The 10,624-nt window shown below is 31.0% G+C and overlaps 1 protein-coding gene across 1 annotated transcript; it reads left to right on the forward strand.

The window, feature by feature from the left end:
• Positions 1-7,368: 7,368 nt before the first annotated feature.
• On the forward strand, positions 7,369-9,359 carry LOC132049394 (probable glucan endo-1,3-beta-glucosidase A6). The gene is made up of 3 exons (XM_059440169.1): positions 7,369-7,524; positions 7,627-8,925; positions 9,167-9,359. Exons 1-3 carry the CDS (start codon positions 7,467-7,469, stop codon positions 9,202-9,204), a joined length of 1,395 nt encoding a protein of 464 aa, XP_059296152.1. The 5' UTR covers positions 7,369-7,466; the 3' UTR covers positions 9,205-9,359.
• Positions 9,360-10,624: the final 1,265 nt, after the last annotated feature.

Here is a 10,624-nt window from a genome sequence, read left to right on the forward strand (position 1 = left end):
ACTTTGTACTTTGAATAATATATTAAAATTCTCTCTCGCTTTGATTTCTCCAGATTTTGGTCCGGTTTACAGCTTAAACAATTCATCGAACCACTCCATCCAACATTGCACGGAATATATATGAAATCTTAGCTTAAATACATAATCCCCAATATCTTTACCCAATCATTAACATATCAACTCATAACTTACTTAAGCCGTTTCATAAGCAAAATATTCACGTATATCTTTTGTTCATCAAAGAATAGATTAAAGTGTCACATATCCTATACCTCATTTACAAATTTAACCTCATTTACAAATTTAACTTATTATCCAATTTTGGGGTAAAACACGGAGCGTCAAAGAACGTTACCAGTCTGGCAGGCCATATGATATAGTTTTCGACTAAAATAAGGTAAGTTGGATAAACCGAAGACTTCGTTTGCTCAATAAGACAATCACCCATTTTATTGATTATTTTTCCTTAAATTCTTCTGCGTGAAATATGTGCATAAATAACTCTGGTTCACACATCAACCGGAAGGTCAACTCATGGTCTTTGAGCCACAAGCGAAAATAGGATTTTAAGTTTATGATTTTAAATTCTAAAAAAGACAGCTAAAACTTTGCTCGACAAATTATAATTTATATATATCAAGTGGATTTGTAAACACAAATAAAAGATTTAAGTCAAAGTTACTGAATTCTGTTGAACCCATAGATGAAGATGTAGCTCCGCCTCTGCCCTGCTATTACCTCACTTATTCAAGAAGAAGTCCATCCTTTTTACATGAGTGGCAGAATAATTATATTACTTTAGAAGTGTAAACCTCCAATTTTTATCAAATTCTTTCATTTTCTGTTCCCTAGAGTCGGGCATCCTCACCCAATAAGAAGCTAACAAAAGAAAAAAACAGTGAAGTCTATCACAACCTAATGGGATTTCCTTATTATTAATTATTATGCTCTACACGTTCCAGATCTAGAACAAGTCTTGCACAAAATCTGAAGCTGACAACGATAAAAAACCATGGAATGTATACGTCAAAATGCAGCAATGGGGAGCATTAGGTTAAGAGGAAGGCAGAATACCCTGAACTTGTCGAATTTTATGCAGTGTCCATCTAAACTTTACGTTGGCCGAATTACCCCCCCCCCCCCCCTTAACTTGAAAATATGATAGGCACGACCCCCACGAATGCCGATAACCCATGGAAGTGTGCCAAACGCGCTACCACATAGATTTTTTTGTTCATGTGGCATATTTTAAAGGATAAAATATATTTATTTTTTTATCTTTTTAAGTTCAACAATTATTTAAATCATCTTTTTCGGGCCAAATCTGTAAAAGAACTTGAAAATATTTTGACTATAATTTTTTTATTCGCCTAAAGATAATGATATTCTAATCAAATTATTTTTATATATTTGGTCAGGAAAAGAAGAAATACACAATTAAAACAAATAATCATTGCATCTAAAAAGGAAAACAAATAAAATATTAATCAAATATTTTATGAATTTGACCCCAAAAAAATAATGCACAGTTGAAATAAATAGTAATTGCATGAAAAGAAAAATACATAATACTTTTGTAGAAAATACACTGTCTAAACTTTATTACTTTTGCTAAACGTTATTTTTGTTTGGCTAAAATAAATAGATTTTCAAGTTGAAACTTTCAACTAAGTTATTTAGATTTGGATCCAAAAAAACAAAAAAAAATACATAGCTGTGATAAGTAATCATCATATCGAAAAAGAAAAAGACACAATTGGGATAAAATATGCAATGTATATTAAGAAAAAACAAAAAGAAATACAATTGGATCAAATTAATCATTTCATTGATTACGAGGCAATTATTAGTTGAAAAACACCACATTTGGAAGCTGATTTTTTTATTTTTCACCCCTCCACGCGCCTAAAAGAGAGTGTATCCACGCTCTTTCTTTACATCACCATCTAGGAGAGTCGAGGCTATCATATTACTAAGTTCAAGGGCAATTAAGTCAACGCATAATTTAAATATGCATTAAATAAAAGATAACAAATTCAAGAGGGTCCCAAACCATTCTGCCTTAAGAAGAACTTGCCGGAATTCAGCCTAGGATGCCAAAGGAAAAGGAGTAGTACAATTTAGGCCTTGGAAATCGAGTATTGTTACTTGCGCTTAATAAAGGTTAATTTGGATCAAATATCAATAAGCAAAGTTTCCAAGATTTAACTTTTCTCCGCCATTCCCACTTTGACTAGCCAGAATATCTATACTCCCTCTAAATTTTTTAACAATGTTTTGCTTTTTAATTTGTTCTACAATTAATGATTTTTTTAAAAAACTTGAAACTTACTTATTTTACCTAAACGTCGTGCTGTTAAAACCATAAAAATGTCAGTGATATGTTTATATTGCAAATTCTAAGAATATGTTGATATGTGCTAAAAGTATTTCTCTCTCTTTAAACCTTGTGTTCAATAAAACAATGCTCGTATAATATGAAACCGAGAAAAGTTAATATATAGTATTTCCTCCGTTTCATAATAAGTAATGTTTTTACCTTTTCATTTTTTTTCAAAATAAATGGTGTTTCACAAATCAAGAAGGCATTGAAAATTTTTCTTCCAATTTTACCCTTATTTAAATAAATGAAGTCTTACATAACCGAAAAATTATTAAAGAGCTACTTCTTTTTCAAGGCATTTGAATAAGGGTAAGTAAAATATCTCTTACCTTTTAGGAGTGAGTAATTTTCTTAAAGAGTGTACTCAAACTAAAACATCACTTATAGTGAAACATAAGAAGTACTAAGGGGTCGTTTGGTAGCTGGTTAAGAGATCACTTATTCATGTATTATTCTTTGCATAATTAATACTAACGTTTGGTAGTTAGTATAGAGATACCTTATTCATGTATTAATTTCTGCATACTTATACCGTGTTTGGTAGCTAGTTAGGAAGTAAGTTATTCATGTATAAAATTAGTACGACGTTTGGTTTGCAATTTAGAAACCCGCATAACTAATACATGTATAAGCTATGAGGGAATCTATGTATTATTTTATCTTTTGGGTAGAAGATGGAATAACTAATACTACATGAATAAAATGTTAAATGACAATATTACCGTTATCACTTCCCACTTAAATACATTTCTTTCCTAAACAAATATTTTTATATAATTTTTAATATAATATTTTAATATTTTGTAAAAAATATATAATATTTTAATTTTAAAAAGTATATAATATTTATTAACTTTTAATATAACAAATCAACATTCAGAGAAATAATTTATGCATAACTAAACAATGCATACGTAAACACTGCATAACTAATACTCGCATAACTAAACCATGCATAACTAATACTTGCATAACTAAACCCTGCGTAACTAAATCCTGCATAACTAATGCCTACATTATTAATATCTGCATAACTAATACCTACATTACTAATACATGCATAATCCTAATCAACTATCAAATGACCCCTAAGTGCCTATTTGGAAAGCCACCCATGTAATTGGAATTGAGTGTAATTACACAGTTTAGCATGTTTGTCAGGCAAAGTAATTACATGGTCAATATGTAATTGGGTGTAATTGGGAGGGGGTAATTACACTCTCAAATTCTCAAGGGGAGTTGAGAATTGGGTGTAATTACACCCTGTAATTATAGGGTTACTTTTTTTTTTTTTAACATTTTAAATTATTTTTTTATTTTTATTTTTTATCTTTCATTGTCTTTCTTCTCATTTCCCAACCTTTACTCATTGTGATTCCATGTAATTACTCGTATTTTTGTTTAATTTGTTTTCTTATTTTCTTCATTTAGAGTAACTACGTTATTATTTTAGTTTTTAAAATTACACTTCCTAATATTATAAAGAATAAGTCATTAACAAACTTGACATATAATGGGTGATGTTATTAATGGAGAATTTCGTAGTTGAATGGGATCATAGACTTATATATGTTTTCTACAGTGACGTCTCAACAAGATCGGGGGGCCTGAAGCCAAACTTCGCAGAGGCCGTAATATATTTTATTTTTTCTTAAAAAAAAGATCGTCATATATATTTTTATTTAAAGTCTACTATTCTAAGTTTTTTTAAGATGTGACGTCATTAGTTAAGTTTTATAATCGTTAAGAACAATGCAAAGTTGTTAACAAGTTTTTCAAATCAATTTATTCTAAACAAAGTTCAACTGACAATATAGCTAATCAATCATGTGAATAATTTTTTTATTTATTTATAAAAATTGTGTACTCCCTCTGTCTCAACTTATGTGACACAATTCGAATTTCGAGAATCAAATTTCTTTATTTTTATCGTGAATGCGGACATACAATCTTTAAGTTTTTTGAAAATTAATTTACATATTAGAAACTACATAAAAGTACTATTACTCACAATAATTTTAAAACAAATTAGCCATAAAATTTAATCAAAATGGGGTCCCAAAAAATTTAGGGGCCTAAAGCCATTGCCTTAGTGGCTTTGGCATTGAGCAGTCCCTTGTTTTCATTTTCTTTTGAATTATATTCACTTAAGTTATGTTGGAATTTATTTTATGTTAAGTTAGAATGTGACATAAATGTATCATGTTAAACTTTTTTCTTTTTGAATTTATATGTCTTAGTATATTATTACTTGTTAGTTTACATTGCATGTTATTCATTTTCCACTTACAATTGATAGATTATTATTTTGTCAAACATTTGAATAATGTTATGACATTATATGTACAAATATTAATCTTTTTGTCAAACACCTTGCCAATAATGTTCTTACAAAATGTGTGCTTTTAATTTTTATAATTAATTATTTTTTTATTTTTAAACTAATCTAATTATCATAATTATACATGTACAATCAAACAATATATTTATATTGCAATTACGTTAATACAACTAAACAGATTCTCGTAATTATTAAACTGTATAATTACTACCCTAGTAATTACTAGGGGTTTTCCAATCAGATTCTAAAACAAAGTCTAGTCTAGCGGTAACAAACTACCTCAAAATAGATCTTTTAAATCTTGATAGGACAATAAACGGCTACTTGCCATTGTAAATGTCTTTAGCTTTTGGGTCCCAAAAGTATGTCACAATCGCTTTTCCTGAGCTTCCTCGAAATTGGTTATCACAAAGTGAAGTGACCTCCTCAAGTGTTCATGTGGGCCTGACCATTACGTTTACTCTTTTGTCCAATCCTTTTCCCTTTCCAGCTTTCCTTAGTATTTTTTCTTTAACAGCCGCCCTACCTTTCAAGGTGGGGGTTAAATCTGCGTACATTCTATTTTTTTCAGACCCCACATAATAAGATTATACTGAACTTATTGTTATTGTTGTTGTTGTTGCTTCATCCCAAAGAATTGATTCTTCTCCTTTAACAGCATCTGCCATAAATGCTCTTTTCCCCCCATTTTACCTTTTCTTTTACCAAAAGGTAAAGACGGAGTGGTCACTCACCTATTAAAATTTTAAAAGCGTCATTTATAGCAACTCCAAAATAAAATTTACTCTCTCCGTCTCAATTTATGTGATATTTCTTTCGTTTCAATTTATGTAAATCCATTTGACTGAATAGACATTTAAAAAATAGTAAAGACTTTTAAAACTTGTGGTTCAAAATAAGTCTTGAATATTTGTGTGGCTGTAAATCATTTCATAAAGTGAATTTATTTACAAATTAGAAAAGAAGTCATTTATTTTGGCACAGACTAAAAAAGAAATAGGTTCACATAAATTGAAACAGAGGGAGTATAATTTAACGGGGTATGAAATCTAAAAAAAAGAAAGACTTTTAAATCTTGTGATCTAAAACAAATCAAAGATATTTGTGTGTTATTAATTATTTCGTTAAGCGTGAAAGGTAAAGTTTAAAGATCTCAAAATATTTGCCGCATTTTTCATTTACACGCCCATTAAGAAAGCATTTATAAGGGCGGCATTTTGACTATTTTACCCTCGTAACATATTTCATCATGTTCACTCTTGTCAATAAATATTTACTCCATTTATGATGAAACCTCTTAAATGTTGGTATGTGACTCACAAAATCAGCCCATTGATGTAATTAATACAAGGGTAAAATGAAAAAAAAAATTACTTAATTTTATCTTGGGTAAATAAAATTATAAATATTTTGAAACAAGTATTTTTAGTAAGGACGACAAATATTTTAAGACGGAGGGAGTGTTAATTATTGAGTTGGAAATCTTTAGGAATTTGTTAGAATCCGCACAACTATTAATCTATGTTTAATTGATTTTCATCATTAAATGACTTAGTAATAATTAGAGGTGGTATAATAAAATTGTGATTTATTTATGGCTCCTTAAAGGGTGTGTCAAGTCAATACAGGACAAGTAAGAATGAACGGAGCTAGTACTTCCCTCGGTTCATTCAGGTTGTCGTGTTTATTAAAAATATTGAATCAAATAATAACTATTTAAAAAGCCCAAATATAGTCTACTTCATCTGTCCCAATTTGTATTGCAAACTTTACTTTTTAGTTCGTCCCAAAAAGAATGTCACTTTTTTATATTAAAAACGACTTAACTTTAAAGTTTCTCGTTTAACTTCAATAAAATGATTTATCGCCATACAAATATTTCCGATTTGTTTTAGACAAATTTTTTTAAAAGGGATTTCTTTTTTATTTCTTCTTAAATTTAGTGTCAAGTCAACTGGTGATACATAATTGGAACGGAGGGAATATTAGTTTTCATCTTTATCCTTACTCAATAAATAGAAAGAGAGATTAATGTGGTGAAAACTAAGTAATATTAAATTGAGATAAAAAAATATATAACAATAATTTAGTTAAATTACTCTTTTTCTTAATACTCCCTCCGTCTCAAAATACGTGTCACCTTACCAAAAAAAATTATCCCGAAATAAATGTCATCTTAGAAATTTAAGACAAAAATTGGCATATGTTTTCAAATATGCCCTTAGAATTCAAATATTGTCCTATTTAATATTGCTCAATTCTCAAAAAACATCCACTCCATCAGTCTCAATTCCCGTGACATAGTTTGACTAGACACTAAATTTAAGAAAGAAAAGAAGATTTTTGAAACTTGTGGTCTAAAACAAATCATAAATATTTATATGGCTGTAAATAATTTCATTAACGTAAAAGAGAAGTTTTAAGTTAAATTATTTTTTAAATATAAAAATGTATCATTTTTTTTGGGATAGATTAAAAAAAAAAATCACATAAATTGAGATATCGGAACAAATTGGATAATTTATTAAACTCACATTGTATGTATTGATTTCTTAATCAGCTTGAGTTGTACTGAGCTGACACTGATTTGGGACGGATATTTCTTTAAGATAGGTGTAAAAGAAAAACGGGAAGTAATGTACAACACACACTTCTGCCTTTTTCTTCGCTGCTTCAGTCTTTCACTTACCCCTATATATAAACACGTTTTGCACCTAAAGACACCATCACTTCTTCTGTAAAATGGGCTGTTTATCTACTTTGCTTCTGCTATCTTTTCTTGCCTTTTCTTATTTCTCCAGTAAGTTTCAAACACTTAATAATATTAATGTTAATTCTATCTAAACATTCTTTTAATTACAGTAGCTTAGCTTACTCTGTTCTACTTCTTGTAAATTTTCAGGTGCAGAAATCTCATCTCAAGTAGGAATATGTTATGGACAACTTGGAAACAACCTCCCTATTCCAACAAAATCAGTTGACTTAATCAAAAGTCTCAAAGCCAAAAGAGTCAAGATCTATGACACAAATCCTGAAATCCTTAAAGCTCTTAAAAACACCGACCTTCAAATTTCAGTCATGGTACCAAATGAACTCATCAACAACATCTCTACAAATCAAACCTTAGCTGACCAATGGGTTAAAACAAATGTTTTACCATTTTATCCGGACACTTTGATTCGTTACCTCCTTGTCGGTAACGAAATCCTTAGTAGCCCACCTAACACCACTTGGTTCAACCTTGTACCTGCCATACGTAAAATTAGATGTTCTGTTAAAAAATTTGGTCTAGGAAAAATTAAAGTTGGTACACCATTAGCTATTGATATGCTTGAATCTTCTTTTCCACCTTCTAATGGTACATTTAGGTCTGACATTTCTGAAAAAGTCATGGTACCATTGTTACATTTCTTGAATAAAACCAAATCTTTCTTTTTTATTGATGTTTATCCTTATTTTGCTTGGGCAGCTCAACCCAATGTAATTAATCTTGACTATGCTTTATTAGAGTCCAAGAATGTTACTGTAACGGATCCGGGTTCGGGTTTGATATATACAAATTTATTGGACCAAATGATTGATGCAGTTTATTTTGCTATGAAGAGAGTGGGCTACCCGGATGTTCGGTTATTTATTGCAGAAACGGGTTGGCCCAATGCTGGTGGGATGGATCAAATTGGAGCGAACATATTCAATGCAGCAACGTACAACCGAAATGTTGTCAAGAAGTTTACAGCTAAGCCACCTGTGGGGACACCAGCAAAACCGGGAGTTGTTGTGCCTACATTATTATTTGCTTTGTATAATGAGAACAATAAACCGGGTCCGGGTACGGAACGGCATTTCGGGTTATTATACCCGAATGGAACGAATGTATACGGTATAGACTTATCGGGAAAGACGTCTGAGTCTGAATATACGCTTTTGCCTAGGCCGACGAACAATGAGCCGTATAAGGGGAAATTATGGTGTGTTGTTGGGAGAAAAGCCAATGTATCAGAGATTGTTGGAGCATTGACATATGCATGTGGGCAGGGCAATCGGACCTGTGATGAGATCCAACCCGGTGGGAAATGTTATAAACCAGATTCTTTGGTGTTACATGCCAATTACGCATTCAGTTCTTATTGGGCTCAGTTTAAGTCATTGGGAGGAACCTGTTCTTTCAATGGGCTTACCATTCCAACCAAAAGAGATCCAAGTAAGTACTCTTTTTTTATTTTTATGACCTCACGTATTTCCAAGTTAAATAGTAATTAAAATTTGCTAGAAACTAGGGAGTGAGCTAATTGGCATAGAAAATGCCAACATAGAGGCTAGAGCCATTACCGTTACTTCCAAAGAAGTTGAGTTTTTAAATTCTTGTTTATAGATGTTGTATAATTTTAATAATATCTATCTGTCATTATTATTTTATAATATGAGTTCTTGTATTTTTGCAGGTTACGGATCGTGCAAGTTCCCAAGCGTCACACTTTGAAAATGGGTGGCACGTTTTGCTAGGAAGGTCAATGGAAGCTACGGTGGCAGATACATTTCAATGAGACAAAGCCACGCCTTCTTTTGTATACGTTAGAATACAGTTGTACACAGAATTGTCTGATGTCGAATCAGAAAATGGTTGTTTTATTCTTATTATTATTGTTCCATTAATTAATCCTACAACACCTTAGATTTGTTTGTCCTACTGTATTCTGCCGTATAGAAGAAAATTACCTACCTAGAACAAGTGTTAGACAAACAATTGGATTCCACATTTTAATAGGCGTGTGGCCATTAAAACCAAATATTTTTCACTTTATTTGGAATTTTGAAGTTGGAATTGAAGATAAATTGTGTTTAATTATAGTTTTTGCAAAGAATATTTGATTTATTTGAATGCATTGAAGTTGTATTTAGAATTTTCATAGTCAAATATTGACTTTCAATTAAAATGAACTAATTTTCCGGAAAAAGTGAAAAATTCTGGTGGCCAAACGGGTCCTTAATAACAGGCACTAATTGTGTGTAGTGTAGGGAGTCCAATATACAAGTGCTGTTATTTATTTCACTGGACCCTAAATCCACTTGTCATATATTTGTACCTTGGCGTTTCATAACTTTACACTATATATCTTGGTGTACTTTTTGCATAATTTTCCTTGACGCTAGGCAACGGCTATATGATGTTTTTTGGGAAAATGTGGCTGGGACATGCAAATATTTGCTGCAATCAATAGAAAGGAGAATCTCACCCACTCTCTGTAACGGCTATCTTTTCTTCGGTCTTTTTCACTTTTATAATACTACATGCACTATGCCTTTGTTGGGGAATCTTTTACTTTTCTAGTTCTAGTGGACCAATAGCAAATAGTAGAAAATATGCTTCCTAATAATATGGACCACATTTCTTCAAGTGTAATAAACCAAACTGCTACAAAGGTTGTGTTAAAACATCTCCAGGAATCTTTCACGGAAAGGCATGCAAGAACTGAGGAAGAAAAGAGAACGCTTACCAGCATTTAGTGGAACTCTCGTTTGGAGGGACGGAATGTAGTATTCGAACTCAGTAATTTTAGCTTCAAGTATTTCAATAAATTTGAAATCTAGTAAATTAAATGAAGTGTGGTAAGATCTCGAATGCAAATTCATAAAGTTTAAATTCTGAATTCATCTCTAACTTAGTGAATCTGTCTTCGAATTATTCGTCTAGTGCACTTATAGATAAATGTCACATTTGTGAAAATGAAATGGAAGAAACAAGAGCCACGTAAATGGATCCCCTCTAGTAACAAAGTGTCCAGTATTGCTCAATAGTACATTTGATGGAAGACATGCGTAAGAGTTAAAATCTGAATGCTTGGATTCATTTTAATAACTTTTTAAATTTTTATCCACTAAATGATTTTAATAGGAAAAAA

This window comes from Lycium ferocissimum, chromosome 1 (assembly GCF_029784015.1).
Source record: "Lycium ferocissimum isolate CSIRO_LF1 chromosome 1, AGI_CSIRO_Lferr_CH_V1, whole genome shotgun sequence".
In the NCBI taxonomy this organism is placed as follows: domain Eukaryota; kingdom Viridiplantae; phylum Streptophyta; class Magnoliopsida; order Solanales; family Solanaceae; genus Lycium; species Lycium ferocissimum.